The sequence below is a fragment of the Gobio gobio genome (assembly GCF_949357685.1).
Source record: "Gobio gobio genome assembly, chromosome: 6".
In the NCBI taxonomy this organism is placed as follows: Eukaryota; Metazoa; Chordata; class Actinopteri; order Cypriniformes; family Gobionidae; genus Gobio; species Gobio gobio.
The window spans coordinates 12,329,523-12,348,794 of record NC_137102.1 but is presented as its reverse complement, the minus strand read 5'-3'; the positions used below and the strand labels follow the sequence as shown (position 1 = coordinate 12,348,794).

The 19,272-nt window shown below is 36.8% G+C and overlaps 1 protein-coding gene across 1 annotated transcript in view; it reads left to right on the top strand.

Moving 5' to 3' along the window:
• fndc3ba (fibronectin type III domain containing 3Ba) overlaps positions 1-19,272 on the top strand; it is a 161,805-nt gene that overhangs the window by 115,210 nt on the left and 27,323 nt on the right. The window contains exons 8-19 of the mRNA XM_079819095.1: positions 1,034-1,191; positions 2,904-2,963; positions 4,037-4,175; positions 6,610-6,663; positions 7,009-7,133; positions 8,660-8,834; positions 9,885-9,971; positions 12,715-12,853; positions 14,790-14,861; positions 15,340-15,458; positions 16,461-16,566; positions 17,212-17,384. Coding sequence (XP_079675221.1) covers positions 1,034-1,191; positions 2,904-2,963; positions 4,037-4,175; positions 6,610-6,663; positions 7,009-7,133; positions 8,660-8,834; positions 9,885-9,971; positions 12,715-12,853; positions 14,790-14,861; positions 15,340-15,458; positions 16,461-16,566; positions 17,212-17,384 — 1,407 coding nt within the window. The remainder of the gene's footprint in view (positions 1-1,033; positions 1,192-2,903; positions 2,964-4,036; positions 4,176-6,609; positions 6,664-7,008; positions 7,134-8,659; positions 8,835-9,884; positions 9,972-12,714; positions 12,854-14,789; positions 14,862-15,339; positions 15,459-16,460; positions 16,567-17,211; positions 17,385-19,272) is intronic.

Below are 19,272 nucleotides of genomic sequence, written 5' to 3'. Positions count from 1 at the left end.
CTTCAAAGTATGTCTTAAATTTGCGTTTGGCTGCTTTACTGGAGCTCTTTGCAGTAATATTTGAAAGCGGCTTTTGAGAGAATCACTGTGTTTCTAAAATGTATTTCGCCTGTGAAAACATAGTCTTGGATTATAAAGACAATTTGTTTTTCCTGCACATTTGTACAGTGGTGGTTTGCATGAAGTCGTTTTTGAATTGAGAGACAAAATCGAATATTTGTACTTTTAAAAATATATACAGTCAAACCAAAATGTATTCAGACACCTTCAACGTTTTCTCACATTACAGTTTATTCGCTATAGTTTAGAAAATGGTAATAAAATATGACAAGAACTCAGAGTTAAACTGTGTCAGAACAAATTCATCTTGATAATGTCTGATAAGTTTCATAGAAAGGTATGTAATGGATTACAATCAACCAATCAGCTGTCAGCTGTTAAATATAAGAAACACAATGAGATAATACCAATTTAGGTCAACCAATGACCAAGCAATGCTTCATTTTGTCTGTGGTGTAACAGGTTGCATAAGCAATTAAAGAAAAACACTTCAGCAAAACATGGTCAGGTCAAAGTGTCTGAATTATTTTGGTCCCAAATTTCCCAAATCAGTTTGACTGGTAGTCCACTCTGTATGAAGAATTTTTGGGTATAATATATGTCATAGTTTACTTAGTTGCTGTCCTCACTCAACTAAATTAACTATAGTGTCCTGCACCCAATAGTAAAAAATTATATCTGGTGTCTGAATAATTTTTGGTTTGACTGTATATACAAATATATTAAGATGATGAGAGAATAATTGACACATTCAAAAAAAAAAAAGGAAAAAATAGAAAGATTGACAAGTAATAGCAATTAAAATATACACCTTGCTTTACATTTACACATTTTATCGTTATGTTCATTGTTTAAAAAAAATGTATCTACTTGTGTGCATCACCTACCCACAGATTCAAAGACACTTGATATGCTCAATAATATCGTTTCCTGTTTTACAGTAGATGCTCTTTATTCTGTGTTTGCTGCACAGGTTCTTAATATCCAGGCACGGACAGCTCGACTGACTTGGGCTCCACCAGCAGGCCTCCAGAACAGAGACAGGCACAGTAACGGACACCCCTTTACCTGCAGCTACGAGGTCACTCTCTCAGACAAGGGTCGTAACGGCCAGTACCGTGTCATCTATAGGTAAGATAGACTGGAGTATATAATCACAGAGGAGCTGTGCCGTCTGCTCAGAATCCTTGAGAAATCTTAATGTTCTCATAAATTAACAGTGTTCACCACAAGGGAGCAAGTTAGACATGAATACATCATCCATCGCACAGAAAGAATCATTAGATGCAGCCTGTTCTCCCACCAGGACGTGTATGATTCCATTTCCAGAGAGCAGACAGGAAAGATAATCAGACCCCTCACAACTTGTCATCACCCCTTTGAGTCCAGACTAACATATGAGAGCAGTGGTGCTTGGGAAATATTATAGGGAATATTATATTATATTAATTATAAAGAATATTATATTGTATTTTCGTTCAAAAGTAGTTTGAGGTCAGTATGATTCTTTTTTCTTTAAAAAGAAAAGACGACATTTATACTTTTATTCCGTAAAATCAAAATAAACTTCTTCAAAATACTGAAAAATTATGTCATGGTTTCCACAAAATGATTAAGCAGCACAACTGTTTTCAACATTGATAATAATCATAAATGTTTCTTGAGCAGCAAATCAGCATATTAGAATGATTTCTGAAGGATCATGTGACACCGAAGACTGGAGTAATGCTGCTGAAAATACAGCTTTGTCATCACTGGAATAAATTACATTTTAAAATATATTAAAATAGAAGACAGTTATTATGAATTGTAATAACATTTCAATTAAACGTTTTACTGTATTGTTTTAATTAAATAAACAGCCTTGGTGAGCATAAAAGGCTTCTTTCAAACAACATTAAAAAAATCTTACTGACCTCAAACTTTTGAACAGATATTATATTGTATTATTGTATTTTTTATTAAATAAACAGCCTTGGTGAGCATAAAGGACTTCTTTCAAAAACATTTAAAAAATCTTACTGTCCTCAAACTTTTCAACAGATATTATATTGTATTATTGTATTTTTTATGAAATAAACAGCCTTGGTGGGCATAAAAGACTTCTTCCAAAAACATAAAGAAAATCTTACTGACCCCAAACTTTTTAACAGTTATGTTATTTGTATTATTATAGTATAGTATAGTATAGTATATTAAACTATAATAACATGTAGTAACTGTAATTACTGAAGTAACATTCCTGCCAAAATACCATAGTTATTACTACAGTAAATCCATGGATAAAAAGGGTTGTTAAATATGGACACAAGCCTTCTAATTTATGTTTGTGCATAAATAGATTTTTCCTGTTTTCCTCACCAGTGCTGTTTATAAGGTCATGGATGTTTAATATGGTTTCAAGTGCTGTTCCAATAGAGGTTTATGTAATAGAATGGTTTCTTATTCAAATGGGATGCACTACTCGTGCTGCGTTTAAATTTGGTTTGCGCAGTCAATTTGACCTCACAGTCGGGTACCGCTGTTCAGGCACACTTTTGTGTTGTTTCTTACACGCAAAAAGAAAATGAAACAGGATAATCTAAAAGAATGGGGCAATTTTGGAGTTGCACCAATGTGACCTCTAACAAAATATTGTCGCACTAGCAATAAAAAATGGTTGCAGGAAACCCTAAAATGTATCAAGGCAAAACCACTCACAGTTTTTCCCTTGAGTAGTTGTGCTCAATAATAGCTGAACAGAATCCCTTATGAAAGTCAATTTTGCGCTTTGAACAACACAACTCTATTGCTGGCATCCATTAAGGTCAGTAACCATCATGTGTGTGTGTGTGTCTTTTCAGTGGAGAGGAGTTGGAATGCAATTTAAAAGATCTCAGACCAGCAACAGACTACCACGTAAGGTAAGTGCAGCTGTCAACTTTATTTCTTGCAATCTGCCATGTGCAAGAACATGTGCTTAGAGTAATTCAAACTATTACTGTTATTAGAGCCCATTGTCCCTGAAATGCATGCTATTTCCGATCATCAGTATTGTCATTACAGTGGTCCAATTATCTGCGGTTTTCTTTTTTTACATAATCAAAGTTAACGTCAATGGAATATTACTCATCATTTTTAACTTCGACTTTTGTCTAATGACCACAGCTCTACCCAAATGTCCCGCTAATGGTCTGCCTGTTACCTGTGATTAATTGAGCCGAAAGTGCTGTGCATCACAGCGTTGGAAAGGTCAAGCTTAAATATGATACATGTACTGGTCCTTTAATGAAACTTTCAAGCCCACAACTGATGTCGGGGATAGGCAGTGCTACTTTCTGTCACCTGGAGCTCTTGTTAAAGGAGAATCCAGTGTTGGGGATCGGTTTGTCTGGATCCTCATTAAAACGCATTGAAATTGCTGAGTTTTCGGTCAAGCTTTGACCCCTGGCGGCAGTGGGACTAGCATCTGAATATATGTTCTGATTTAGGGATAGTGGGAGACTCTCTGTCTCTGCACTGCAGTCAAATGCGACTCTGAATGTTTCATTTGAGTGATTGTTTTTTCGCTCTTTATAAATCTGAGCGACCTGTTGGGAAATGTCACGTGTGGCCAGATTAGTTTTGTCGCACCTTTTCCAGCACAGGAATAAGCAATGAGGTGAAGTAGAGCGCTTTAAGACTTTTTTTTTAGCTCATCTTTTTTTTTAAAAAGCAATTTCCTGGAATTGTAAAAGGAATGTGCACTCAATCAGAAAATACATTGAACTTCATCCATTGAACAAGGCGCAGCTGTGCTTTTGTTCCTGTAACTTAACTGGTGCTAGAAGGTCATGAGTTTGATTACTGATAAAACGTACACCTTGAATGCACTGTAAGTTTCTTCTATGGAAAACACAAAAAGGTTATTTTCCCACTCGCTGTTTCTGCTCTAAATGTAGTATAGATCACTTTGAATGAACTATGTCTTCTAAATCTATGTGTTTGTCTTTCTCAGAGTGAATGCTGTGTGCAATTCTGTGAAGGGTTCGTGCTCTGAGGTGGGGGCCTTCACCACCCACAGCAGTACCCCAGACTGCCCGCTGCCCCCTAAACTATCCCACCGCACAAAGAGCACGCTCACCCTGCAGTGGAAGGTGAGACTGCTGTTTATCCCATACTAGTATGGAAGTTGAAAGCCATAGCCATATCGTTTCCCAGGCGTCAGACATATAGGGCTAATTCTGTTAATGCTTCACTGAATGTACACTTTAGATTAAAGTTTGTAAAGTTTTATTACAGATGAGAACCATTTCAAGCCTAATGAGCCTGGTAGTTTTAAAGGAGATGTCCCATCCTCCTGCAGTATTAAAGAGATTGTTTACCTTGAAATGAAAATACTCCCATCATTTACTGACCCTCATGTTGTTCCAAACCTGCACGACTTTCTTTCTTCGCTGGAACATAAGAGGATGAGAAGAAAAAAGATGTTCACGCTGCCCTTTTCTATACAATGAGAGTGAATGGTAACCATGATAAAATAGTCCATATGACTCGTGCACGTTTTTTAATGTTTTTGAAAGTCTCTTGTGCTGAGCACAAGATGGTAATATTTTTAAATATTATTACAATTTAAAATAACTGCTTTCTATTTTGATATATGTTCAAATGTAACCTGTGATGGTAACGCTGTATTTTCAGCATCATTGCTCCAGTCTTCAGTCACATGATCCTTCAGAAATCATTCTAATATGCTGATTTGCTGCTCAAGAAACATTTCTTCTTCTTATTATTATTAGTATCAGTGCTCTAAACAGTTGAAAGAACTGCATTTATTTGAAGCAGTAATCTTTTGTTGCATTATAAGTGTCTCTACTGTCACTTTTGATCAATTACTGACCCCAAACTTTAAAAAAGTAATAGTTTATATACTTATCTAGTAAACCTAAAATCTAGTAGGCCTACCTAAAGCTCATTTATTATGCAGCTCATTATTATGCAAGTCTTTGTTTCTCAGGGGTGATCATATTATTATTCATGGTCGTTCACGCCTACTCGCATAAGTCCTGAGTAAAGAAAAAGTATTTTACAAAATGTAAATTAATATATTGTTTTATGTGAATGAGTAGGCTCAATGATTCTCACATCAGTGTAAAGCAAAAACTCTAAACAAAAACACCCAATAATCAAAGGGCTTGTTAACACATATCTATTGTGTGGGATTTATTTTTTTTTTTAAATTATGCATAAACATTATTCTCTCAAAAATACAAGCATGTACATACATGTTGCTCACATATTATGGTAGTTGGTAGTTAGTATGGTAGTTTGTGCTGAAAACAGTGTAATTACACTTTTGCCATTAATATGTTTATAAGCAACTGAAAAATGCACAATTGTCAGAGCATGTCAAAACTTCTAAAGGGCCCCAAAACAGCTCAGACTCCTAGGGGTTAAGACCAATTTTTACATCACTATAGCATGTGAGTATATAACACAAGTCATATGGACATGGTTATGGTGTGGTTTTTTGTCGTTTTTAGAGCTTGACAGTAGGGCTGCAAAATTAATCGAATTTGTAATCGTGATTACAATTACGGGTGCCACAATTATGTAATCGTTCAATAAAATGTCATCGCAATTACAAAAAAAAGTCCACTTATATTATTCTGTGCACTGAAGATAATCGCTAGAAATAAAAAAAAATTCTCCCTATTGTGGGTTAGGGTTAGGGATAAAACTTTTATTTTTTTGTTTTAGTGTAACATTATAATACCATGCATATTTTTACTTTTTGGCTTTATGCTATAGAACAGTGGTTCTCAAACTTTTTATACCAAGTACCACCGCAGAAAATATGTGGCTCTCTAAGTACCACCATAATGACCAACATTAAAATACAGTAGCGTAGTAGGCCTAACTATTCAGCTACAGCTCTGCACAGTTCAAAAACGAGGCAGTTTATTCCTAATAGGAATATTTATTGTTGTCAGCCAATTTAACATTGTAAATACAGTTTGTACATTAACACTGCACTGCGCTTACATACAGGTAAATAAAATAAGTGAATAATGATTAAATTAAAATGTGTTGTAAAGTTAAATTTAAACTGTTCTGTACTTAAATGTAAAAAAAAAAAAAAGTTTACTCAAATAAAGATTAAATTAAAATGTATTGTGTTTTAACATTAATATATTTAGTGATTCCTCTGCGTACCACTAGAGGCAGCCTGAGTACCACTAGCGGTACTCGTACCACACTTTGAGAACCACTACTATAGAATAATCGTAATTAATAATCACAATTCCAATTTCAAGGGAATAATCGACAATTGTGATTTTTGTCATAATCGTGCAGCCCTACTGGACAGTCCCTAATCACCAATCTTGTTCATTGTAAGGCAAAGAGAAGCATCAACGTTCTGCCATCTTCTTATGTGTTCAGGATAAGAAAGATAATTATATGAGTTTTGCAAAAACAGTAAATGAGTACTTCTTGTTACATAACTAATTGAATCAGGAAATAAGGTTTTCTTCCTCTTTTCTTTTGTGCACTTCTAATTTGTTTCTTTTTATTTCTCTCCTCTCTCAGGCACCAGTTGATAATGGATCGAAAATCACAAGTTACCTTTTAGAATGGGATGAGGTATTACTATGTTTTTTGTTCACATGAAAGACTTTACAAAGTTTTATTATTATTGTCATTCAGATTCTATTCACATTTTTGGTAAAATGACCTTGTTGAACTGCATTTCAACATTTTCAGCACTAATGATGCCTCTTTGACATCAGCACGGCTCACATTCACTCTATTTAAAGATTCATATCTGACTGACGTCTCTGCATTCTTCAAAGACCACAGCAGACTGTTGTCACTCATGCATTTCTCACTCCAGCCATGATTACAGTGGTTTTGAGAAGCTGAATGGCTTCAGTGATTTTGTGTTGTGTGGAAACTGAAATATACGTGTTATTCTACTTTATCTATTAGGGCAAAAAGAACAACAATTTCAGAGAATGTTACTTCGGAAGCCAAAGGCACTACAAACTCACTCACCTGTGTCCAGCTATGGCCTACACATTTCGGGTGGCGGCACGCAACGACATAGGAATGAGGTATCACTGCAGTGCAGAATCATATGCATGGGCTTAGGTTGCTTTCACACTAGCACACCCGGGTTTGATTGGCGTCAGAGTTTGATTAGTTTGATGATGTGAACACTATTTTCCGAACTCGGATGCGCACCCGTGAACCATTTCCGACTCCACATAAAAAGGGTTCATGTGAACTCCAGTACAGCTCGCTGGATGGAAATGTAGAAATTAAAGCTAAAGCTCCAATCTCCTCCCCAAAATCCCGAAAAATGAAAGTAATTGTACTAAATTGCGGAGGTGAATTGCTATTGATGACGTATGATTTGATAAAGCGGTGTGTTTGTGCATGCGTGACTGACGCACTGCAAGCAGAGAGAACATAGTCCAGCGGGTGCAGGGGGGAGGGGGGAGCAATCGAACTCTGGTTGAGACCAGGCAATCGAACCAAGTGTGAAAGCACCCTTAAACACATACACAGACACACTTTTGCAATTTACATACTCCCACTATACACTAAAACACATTAACCTTTAGTCTTGCATAGTATTTAGTATGGATTGTGCGCAAGTTGGGATACAGCCAAAGATTCAAACCTTGTTTGACCAACTGTGATTTGAGCTTTGAATTAGAAGGTAATATGAGTTGTCGTACAGGATGCATATTAAACTCTGTGTGTGACAAAACAATCCCATTATCCTTCTGTAATCTGATCGTATCACCATCCCTCAAGTCTTAATGGAGGAGGAGAGCCATAAAGTCACCTTGATGCAGAAGAACAGACAGCCAATGGAGCGTTCTCTCTCTTTCCCCCTCTCTCTATTTCTTAGTTTCTCCATTTTACCCCTCTATATATTTTTTAACACAGAACAAATATTTAAAAATAATTTATGTTGATATAATTTAATATTATTGTTTATTTTATGCATATAATATTCTTTAAAAAAGAGTTGTGGGAAGATGGTCATCACTCTGAATACGGCACCATCCCTCGTCTCCTCCATCTCCTGACATTAATACCATAGACACATTCAGAGAGTGAAGCAACACTGCTGAAATATGATACTCCACCTCCAGCAAACCACCTTTCACCCAGTCTAAAGGGGCATTTTTTATTACTTCCTTGACTGAAAGAAGCTCATTTAACATCTCCTGTTTCCCAGTGGCAGTTATAGACACTCTTACACAGTAAATACTGAGGGCTCTAGTAAACTTGTCACAAGCAGTTAATTGGAAGAAACTAGATTTAAAGCTGCTATCGAGAGGAGAGGAAAACTATTCAAATGCAATAAGTCAGCCTGAAAGTTATTCATATTGGAGCTGTGTTTAAAAATAAACTCAATCAAAGTGTCCACCCTGTAAGGGATGCAAATGAACACTGCTCTTGCAATAAGATGTTTAGGATTTTGCAAAGTTTACAAGTCACATTTATATGTCCTTCCTGACGGATAACCAAAGAACGAAAAACATACAGCTTCATTTATATGAGTGTTAGTATGTGTATATATACACAGTATATATCATGTTCTGTCTCCTCTCTTGTTTGTCAGTGGCTTAAGTCCTGAGGTGGTCTTCTACACGACTGGAAGTCTGCCCCACTTGCCCCACGCTCCTCGGCTGGTGCGTGCCGGCATCACATGGATCACGCTGGAGTGGAGCCGGCCAGATGGCTGTACCGCAGAAGAGCCCGTCACATACACGCTGGAGATCCAGGAAGAGAACATTGTATGTAATTTAGATGGCAGTAGTGTCTTCAGTTATAGCATGACTACCACATACCCAAGTCCAACGTACATGAACCCCATGTCACCCCATGGCTGCGATAGTCGGTGTTACCAGTGTTCAGGCATAACACCGGTTACATCACTTTCCCACCGCGGCACCACCCCCACTGTCGTTTTGATATTTTATAGTTGTAAAAATTTTTAGTTCAGTTAGAGAACAGATGAACTACAGTTAAAAACTGAACGAGCCAAACGAGAGTAGCAGCACAAACTAGCAGCAGGACTAAGATTTCATTCATCACGAGAGTGAGAAGCTGATTCACAAGATGATCAAGGAAGATTTGGTTTCAACGCTTTATGTAAGAGCTTCTATTTAAGGGGGTTTGTCATTGTACTGTTTTGTTGTTGTGTTTTTCATTAAAAATAATAGGCTAATGAGCCCACAATTCAAGCAGCCCCCGAATTGGCAAACCGAAAGTGCGCACGGCCGCACAGTGCACAAGCACTGTAATGTGAAGGTGAGGAAAAAATGTATCACCGTCACATCGCTAACGGGTAAAAAGGCTAATAAATTTGTATTCTATTATTCTATTTTCCACATTGTTAAACCAACGCAGCTTAACCCAAAATCCAAGCTCAGGCATGCTATTCTTCCAAATAAAACTCATGCAGATGTGCTCTAGACAGAGAATACTCCAGTTGCAGGGAAAAGAAGCAAAAATAAGTATAACGAGGTTGGGTTCCTATTCAACTGTCCATCCTATTAAAAACGGCTAGGCTATAATATAATTGTAAAAAAAAAAAAAGAGTATTGTATTTTGCCAGATTTTATAGTGTAAACGTATGCAAGCACGAATGAGAAACGTTTCAAGGGGAATTCTAGGTGTGCGCAATTTTTTTTTAAATAAAAATATTAGAATCCCAAAACTGAAAATCGAATACCAACCCACTGAACGAATATTCAAATATTCTGGTCCAGTCCTACCCATCACTACTTGCTGTGGAGTAAAATGGTGACGTAAATTCACAGTTTTTGTGCTCATTTCTCCAGGGAACAGAGTTTCACCCAAAGTACACTGGAGAAAACTTGACATGTACTGTAGAGGGCCTGAAGAGAAGCACGCAGTATAAATTCAGGGTGAGTGAATGCAATTTTTTCCTCTTAGAGCCTATCACAATATCACAAATAATAACACTGTGCATTTTACAGAGATCATAAGTTTACACACCCCTAGTTATCATCTGTAAGATGCTTGCCATTTAAAAAAAAAAATCAACAATCCTAAAAATGCCTTCTTTTTTTTTCTTTCTTTTTTTTCAATGAATTATTTTATATAATACTGTTGAGTCCCTTTTGTGCCGAGGGACAAAGCTGGATCTCAACATCATTGTGGAACATAAATGTGCAGAGCATCCTGGGAATCCTGGGCTGCTTCACTGCTCAGGATAAACCACGGACTTATACACGAGTATCACAAAACGATGCAAACAGGCCTACAGTGGATCACAATGGTCCAAAATGTGTGCACATTTATTAAAAATCAAATAGTGTAGCATTTTCAGTTTTGTCAGTCAAGTTTTGTTGCACGAAAGTCTTTGTCTGTGAGATGTAAACTAAAGCTTGTTGATTTGGTATGAGGTGTGAAATGAAAGATTATTTGACTTAAGGAAACCACAAATAAATATTAAAGATACTTAAAGGCACAATATGCCTTTAATATATATAAAAATATCCAAAAACCACTAGAACAATGTTATATATTTTGTTGACTTAGTTACATTATCCCAAATGTTTCCAAGAATGTTTAAATCCAGAGAAATAAGCAATTTTAACAATGACAGAACCGGACCGTGTTCGTGCGTCACCTATCAATGACATCATACCCGCGTTACCCTATATTTTCAGTTTTATTTTATAGAAACCATGGAAACACCAAAGACGCTTTAATATATTATGTGTTTTATTAGACAGGTGAGCAACTTTTTGGATACATTCATCGACAGAAAACGAATCATTGTTATACAGCTCAACATAGTCTTATTGTTTAAATCTCTTTTTATTGATTTACCGCAAGTACCATGTTTTACCATGCCTATTATTGATCTAGCTCACTGCAGTGTGAACAAGTGTCTCATAGTAGCCGCAAAGCGAAAGCACAGAGCAGCATTATAACATAACTTTCAATACACTCAAACGTATCTGATATGATAAAACCGCGTTATCGCACATACCCTGCATAAGCGGAAGAAACAAAAACGGTCGTCTGCGGCATAATAAAAGCTTTGCGAAATCATGGCATCATCAAGCTACACCTTTGTTTTGAATAAACAACCTCTAGCGGTGAAAAATGACAGTGGCTTTAAAGAGATTTTAAAGCTCACATGCTCAAAAACACAGAAGATGTGCATTTGTCTGTTTTAAAGAGAATGATGCTTTCTCTAAAGTACTGGTCAAATATTAATTGCCATGTTGTAGTGACCTCATGTTTTGGTCAAGCGCTTTCGTTCTATTTATTAGCTAGTAGTGTGCTTTGTTTGACACATGCTCTTCAAAGGCACACAGTGTTTTGTTTGTTTTTGTTCTACTGTGTGGGTGAGTACCTATATGTGCAGGAAGCGCGTTTGTGTTACAGGGACATCTGACAAATTAAGGCTAGAGTCATACATTAATTACAGTGGCAACAAACTGCTTTAACCTTTCTCTGTGCTCCACTGACTCATACCACAGTTGTTGTTTTTTTATCACAAATATTTTCTTCAGTCACGTTCATCTAGAGAACTCTCCTATCCAATTATGAATGAGCCGCAGCCCACGTCAAGTGCTGCTGTAATGCAGTGAGTGGGTCTGGCTTAAGTGCTTTCATAATTAATAATAATTCCTCTGAACGGGGCGCACACCTCTAGGGTTTTTGTCTTTTTTAAGTGAAGACATCCATTAAAGCTGCAGGTGCAAATAATGGGAGTGTGTAAATGTGTTATGTCATTACTTCTACATTTGTGATCAGTTGTTTGTTTACGGAAGCTCTTTAGTAGGCTGTGTCTAAACGATTCTATTTTTGCATAATCTTACGTTTTATATGCATGAAGATGAGTCTAAATCAATCATTAAAAAAAAACCTGCCAGATTTCTCAGTATTTTATATTTTGATCATGTATGTATTTTATTTGCCACTTTTTGAGACTTGTAAATCTTTTGTAATGATTCACTGACAGAACACCTTCCTACACCTTTAAGCGTTTCATTTTTTTGTAACAATTAGGGATGGATTCAAGTACCCAAATCACGATGATCATAAAAATAGAATAATTGTGTGAATACTTTTCTTTCTTTTTTTTTAAAGTATTTTTGATTTGACATTTTGGGATTGGTTATAAAGTAGCCATATTTCAGATATCGCTATTGAGCATTTTTCCTGTGCATTTCCACAGTTATCAACATCGCAAATCTAGTAAAGTTTTTCATATCTTTAAAAAATGTAATACACATTTAGAACGCTATATATTGTGCTATATTACCTTGTCAATAAATGACAAAAAAGGAATCTCGCTGCTGCGAGGCAATGATTGAGGGAGTGACGGCAAATTTTACCTCTTTCTTTCTTTTGACCAACTTCAACAATCAATCTCTCTCTATTTTTTTCTATCTTTTGGTCATGGAAACTCTATCACAGATTTTTGATGGGAATACACTTCTGAGAACCCCAGAAATGTGAAAAGGGTCCATTGCTCATAGTTAGAGATTTGAATGAACCCATGAGTTAATGACATCTCAAATAATTTGTGCTAATTGCGCTTTTCTAAGACCTATGATGTTCAAAAGAGGCAAAAAGTCATTATTGTACAGAATTAAGCCTCTTCTGTCTTGTTTTTGTGTCTTGCAGCTCATAGCCTCTAATTTGGAGGGCAGAAGCAGTCCCAGTGAGGTGCTTGTGTGTAACACCAGTCCAGACAAACCTGGACCCCCCTCCAGACCCTGCATCAAGGGCCCTATCAGACCCTACAGCTTCAGTGTCAAATGGGGTATGGTTGTTTGTGCAGCAAAAATCTTCTGTTGGAGTTATTGCATTTGCTGAATTGGTTTCTGGCTGTGAGGGAAATTGGAAGTCTCATTAATGTTGCAATCGGTTTTGCATTTGAGCTCGATCTTTCAAGCTCAAATGAGCTTGAGCTTTAATCTTGGAAATCAAGAAGAAATATATGCAAATATTTAATATTAAAAATAAAGTTGTACAATATTTGTATTTACAAACATATATACCATGTAATGTCCTTTAGTACAGGTATTGCTTCGTCTCTATCTGATGTGTGAGTCACACTACACCTCGTTTTGATGTCTTCATTTGTTCTGCCACTTTCCAGTTTAGTTCTTTATTTGCAAAGGAGAGTAGGACAAGGTCTGTGGTTGAATTGTGCTCTCGGCGTGATAAATCCCACTTTATTTGTTTGGTAATGAACCAAACAGTAGATTCCTGACAGCTGCGATAAACTTCAAGGGCAAATGCCCAAAATTTAGTTTAGACTCATTGCAAATGGATACAACAGCCTAATAAAAATCAAGTATGAATACCTGAAGGGTCATATCGTGAGAAATCGATTTTTCCTTTTATATTAAAAAATATAAGTTCAATATATGATAAGACCATGCTGTAGGTTTTTTTTCTTACAGTAGTAAAAAAAACCTACTTAATTCTTACTCAAAAAATCTTGTGAAACTGTAAATTACAAAATAGTTTATGGTGCAAACAACATTAACATTTTAAGTGGTCCTCAGGAAAAAATAAATGAAGAATATTTGTATAGTGCTTTATCAGTTATGTACTGTACCATATTGTAGCCTAAAAGGAACAATCCACTATTTTTGAAAATAGGCTCATTTTCCAACTCCCCTAGAGTTAAACAGTTGAGTTTTACCGTTTTTGAATCCATTCAGCCGATCTCCAGGTCTGGCGGTAGCACTTTTAGCATAGATCAATGAATCTGATTAGACCGTTAGCATCTCGCTCAAAAATACCAAAGATATTTTTCCTATTTAAAACTGAACTCTTCTGTAGTTACATCATATACTAAGACCGACGGAAAATGAAAAGTTGCTATTTTCTAGGCTGATATGGCTAGGAATTATACTCTCATTCCTGTGTAATAATCAAGGAACTTTGTACAGTACCATGGGTGCACAGTTGCAATGATATTACACAGTGATATAATATATAATAGGCTAACTTCTGTCAACATAACCAACGTGACAACCTGCTTGCACAAGGAGCGTGCCTTGTAACCATGGAGACATTTGTGAGAGACAATTCAGAAGATATTTAATTTGGTGCAGGTCCTGAACCTTATCTATTTGAACCCGAATACCTCCAACTCTGTAACTATACAAACTTAGTGCCGGTCACGTTGGAAGTTACCTAGATGGGAACTATTTTCAGGCGCTGTGTAATATCATTGCACCGCTGCACCCATGGTATGTCAGCAAAGTTCCTTGATTATTACGCAGGAATGAGTGTGTAGTTCCTAGCCATATCGGTCTAGAAAATCACAACTTTTAATTTTCCGTCAGTCTTAGTACACAATGTAACTACAGAAGGGTCAAGTTTCAAATTGGAAAAATATCGAAACTCTTTGGTCATTTTTTTGAGCGAGATGCTAATGGTCTAATCCGATTCAATGATCTATGCTAAGCTATTCTAAAAGTGCTATCGCCAGACCCGGAGATCGGCTGAATGGATTCGAAAATGGTAAGACTCAACCGTTTAACTCTAGGGGAGATAGAAAATGAGCCTATGAAATGAGTGTTCCTTTAAATAACAGCTAGTAGTCAGTCACTGTGTCACAGTCACTAAGTGTTTTGTTGTTCGGGTACTTTTTTTAAGGGGGCTGTATGTTTTTTATGGTTAATGCATCTCCAAATGTGTGTGTATATTTGTAATATCCTGTCTGTATTGTCACACTACAGATCCTCCACAAGACAATGGAGGCTCAGAAATCTTGAAATACCTCTTAGAGATTTCAGAAGGAAATTCTGATGGTATGTATTAATGTATGTCACTTTGTGCTTCTGTCATTAACCATCTGCCTGCATATGTAAGTATGTTTTTGTCCTTGGTTAATTACATCTCAATTTTATTTCAAAAGTATTCAGAAACCCGCTTCACCCGCTTTTTTTTTAGCTTTGTGTCCTTTTTCACATTAAATGTTTTAGAAGAACATAAGATAATTTCATAATTAATCTTCTTGTGTCCTTACACTGTCCCATCTGTTTTTCTATTTTTACACAGATACTCCATTAGTGCTGTCAAAGCTTTTATTTTTATAAAAGGAATTTCATATAGCCAAAAATACTCAATGCTTGAACGTTCATTGATACCTATGTGTTTTATCTTTCAATGGATTATTTACATTTTGGGAACAGTTGATAGTTTACATGGATGACTGACTGATTGACTAACTCTTTGAAAGGGTTTTCCCTGCAAATGTTTAATTCTTTGACGCCTTGTATTCGATAGCCAATCAGTGGGACATTGCGTACAGCGGGCCTGCCACAGAGTGTGAGTGTGAGGACTTGAAACCCGGGACAATGTACAGACTGCGCACCTGCAGCATCAGCACGGGCGGCCACAGCCAGGTAACTCGCATATATTACAACAGCTGTATGCCACATCTGTCTAAATGGACTCATCAGAAAGAAATGCATTTAGAAAGAATGAGAGCCTAAAGCTATACATTTGCAGAAAAAAGTATGTGGATTTTAACTCACAATAATACAAAAACTATAACAATAACACAGACTATTAATTTTTCACTGTTTATTGAACACACCATTTAAAAATTCATAGTGCAGGGTGGAAAAGTATGGATTTTAAATTAATAACCATCCTTTGACAGCATTAACTTCCATTAACCTTTTCTAATGTAACTGTGGTGCACAAAGTTCAGGAGAAATTTTCAAACAGTTTCAATAATTAGTCTGGTGTGAATTGTTCTTTTTGTGTGTTAGCAGTAAAAAATCAAAACAAATCATTGCTTGTTTGATGTTGTGACTTTTGAAAATAAAGATTGGATTAAATTTTATGACCAATTTGTGTAGAAATTGAGTCCAAAATGCATTATATACACTACCGTTCAAAAGTTTGGGGTTGATAAGGTTAATATTCTTGAAAGTCTCTTATGCTTACAAAGGTATATCAAAAGTATATCATAGTTATTACAATCTAAAATAACTATTTTCTATTTCAATATATTTTAAAATGTAATTTATTCCTGTAATGGTAAATCTGAATTTTCAGCATCATACATTCAGTGTCACATGATCCTTCAGAAATCATTCTAATATTCTGATTTGCTTTTCAGCATATTTGAAACATTTCTTATTATTATCAATGTTGAAAACCGTTTTTAATATTTTGTAGAAACCGTAATATATATTTTTACAGGATTCTTTGATGTGCAGCATTTATTTGAAATAGAAAAAGACTTTACTGTCATTATTGATCAATTTAATGTCCTTTTTGAATAAAAATATTAATTTCTTTAAAAAAAAAAAATCTTACCTCAAACTTTTGAACGGTAATATGAATCACATATTTTTTGCTACAGATATATTATTGTTATGCTTGTGTCCCCGCAGTGCTCTGAGAGTCTGCCTGTGCGTACACTATCTGTAGCTCCAGGGCGTTGCCAGCCTCCCAGAATTGTGGGTAAAGCCAAGCACAAAGAAGTGCACTTACAATGGGGTAAGATTCTTTGAATACATCACACTTCTGAGAGTTTTTCATTCCTTAGCCTCACATTTATGCATTTAATGTTTTTATACAAAGCAACATGCAATGTATTCAAGGTACATTTTTTTTGGACAATTTCCTTGGGAATTAAACCCACAGTGTCACTTACACGACACTTTATAAGTTACGGTATCAAGAAACGTCAAATTGGAGATTTACAATGTCCCAAAGATGTCCCATTCACACTACGCCACAAAATTGAACCCTTTTGTCATATCCTTTGTCATATCCAGTCTCGGCGTAAGATCAATAATTCCACCATTTTTGCTACATTTCCTCAATGTAACATTTTCCAGTAGTAGACCTGTGCCAGAGCTATCGGTAGGGAGCTAATAGTTAACACCCTCAGCGGGTGTGAGTTCTGGGTCTGTTGAGCTGCTTATTCCAGAATTTCTTAGTGAACCCTTTGGATTCAGGCTTTTGGACAAGAAACTTTGAAGTGCAATTGTGAAGCTTGGTAAAGCTTGATGTTGTAAAGAAGTGGTCAAATTTGATTTGTCATAGAAGAACTTGAACCCCTTATTTTCATTATAAATTATGAATTAAACCTGTAATTTATTTTGTACTGAAGTGATTTGTCTCTGTCCCTCATCTCAGACTGCCCCTCATCTGAGGGGACATGTGAGGTGAATGAGTACAGTTTGGAAATGAGGGAGGGAGAGTCGGAGCCCACCGAGGTCTATCACGGCTCTGATCTGGAGTGCACCGTGGGCAGTCTGCTTCCCGGCGCCACCTACAGCTTTCGCCTGCGTGCCGCCAATGAGGCAGGGGTGAGTGATGCTCGAAAATTCCGTAGTTAAATTGTTATTCTTATTTTTTTTTTTTCTGAAGCACCGCCAATAATAATAATCATGCAAAAAAATGGAAAAAACCTACATAAATTCATTGATCACACTAATTGACTAGCCAGTCGGTAGACAACCATCCTGACCCATCCCTACCATAATGCACCTCAGGTTCAGTATTTAGTTAATCACAGCATCAGCAGACTAATTATAATGATAAGATCATTTTTTTTAATTATGAGATACTAAGTAAGTTCGAAATTGAGATTGAAGTCATAAATGACATCAATATTCAGTCAGTAATTGCCAAATTGTTTGTCTCAATTTCAACTTTGTTTATCATAATTTAACATTTGTATTGTAATATAATTCTGACTTTTTGGGCTCTATTTTAACGATCTACGTGCATGGTCTGAAGCGCATGGCGCAGGTGCACTTAGGGTGTGTCCAAATACACTTTTGCTAGTTTAACGACAGAAAAAATGGTCTACAAGGGTTGTACCTAGTCTCTTAATGAGTCATGGGTGTGTTTTGGGCGTAAGATGAGATCAGAGTCTCATCTCCCATTCCCTTTAAAAGCCAGTTGCACTTGCAGCATGTCGGATTCACTATTTACATGGCGGAAAGAATGAATGCTTCTCCAGAGAGGAATCCTTTTATATTTAATATTTAAACATGTTTGTGTGCTGCTGCGTGTCCCTGTGTGTGTAATAAGCAGAGTGTCAATGGCGCAGTCGTTTTCAGTTCCTCAAAATAGCACCAACAATGCGCCTGAACACACCTCGTTTTCAGACTAGCGCTCCCATGGGCAGACAGATGGGCACGAGTGCATTTTCTATTTAAACAACGTGGCGCTGAACGTGAAAATGATAACTGCGTCAGGCTGAAACTAGCAAAAAACACCCACTGACGTTGCACCGGGTGTATGATACGGCCCTTGCTCTCAGAATTCTGAATTTGTATTTCATAGTTAAAAAATTTCACAATGTTTAATTTAAGAATTATGACTTGGTTGGTGAGGAAAATAAGTATTTGAACACCCTGCTATTTTGCAAGTTCTCCCACTTAGAAATCACGGAGGGGTCTGAAATTGTCATCGTAGGTGCATGTCCACTGTGAGAGACCTAATCTAAAAAAAAAAATCCAGAAATCACAATGTATGATTTTTTTTACTATTTATTTGTATGATACAGCTGCAAATAAGTATTTGAACACCTGAGAAAATCAATGTTAATATTTGGTACAGTAGCCTTTGTTTACAATTACAGAGGTCAAACGTTTCCTGTAGTTTTTCACCAGGTTTGCACACACTGCAGGAGGGATTTTGGCCCACTCCTCCACACAGATCTTCTCTAGATCAGTCAGGTTTCTGGCCTGTCGCTGAGAAACACGGAGTTTGAGCTCCCTCCAAAGATTCTCTATTGGGTGTAGGTCTGGAGACTGGCTAGGCCACGCCAGAACCTTGATATGCTTCTTACAGAGCCACTCCTTGGTTATCCTGGCTGTGCTTCGGGTCATTGTCATGTTGGAAGACCCAGCCTCGACCCATCTTCAATGCTCTAACTGAGGGAAGGAGGTTGTTCCCCAAAATCTCGCAATACATGGCCCCGGTCATCCTCTCCTGAATACAGTGCAGTCGCCCTGTCCCATGTGCAGAAAAACACCCCCAAAGCATGATGCTACCACCCCCATGCTTCACAGTAGGGATGGTGTTCTTGGGATGGTACTCATCATTCTTCTTCCTCCAAACACGTTTAGTGGAATTATGACCAAAAAGTTCTATTTTGGTCTCATCTGACCACATGACTTTCTCCCATGACTCCTCTGGATCATCCAAATGGTCATTGGCAAACTTAAGACGGGCCTGGACATG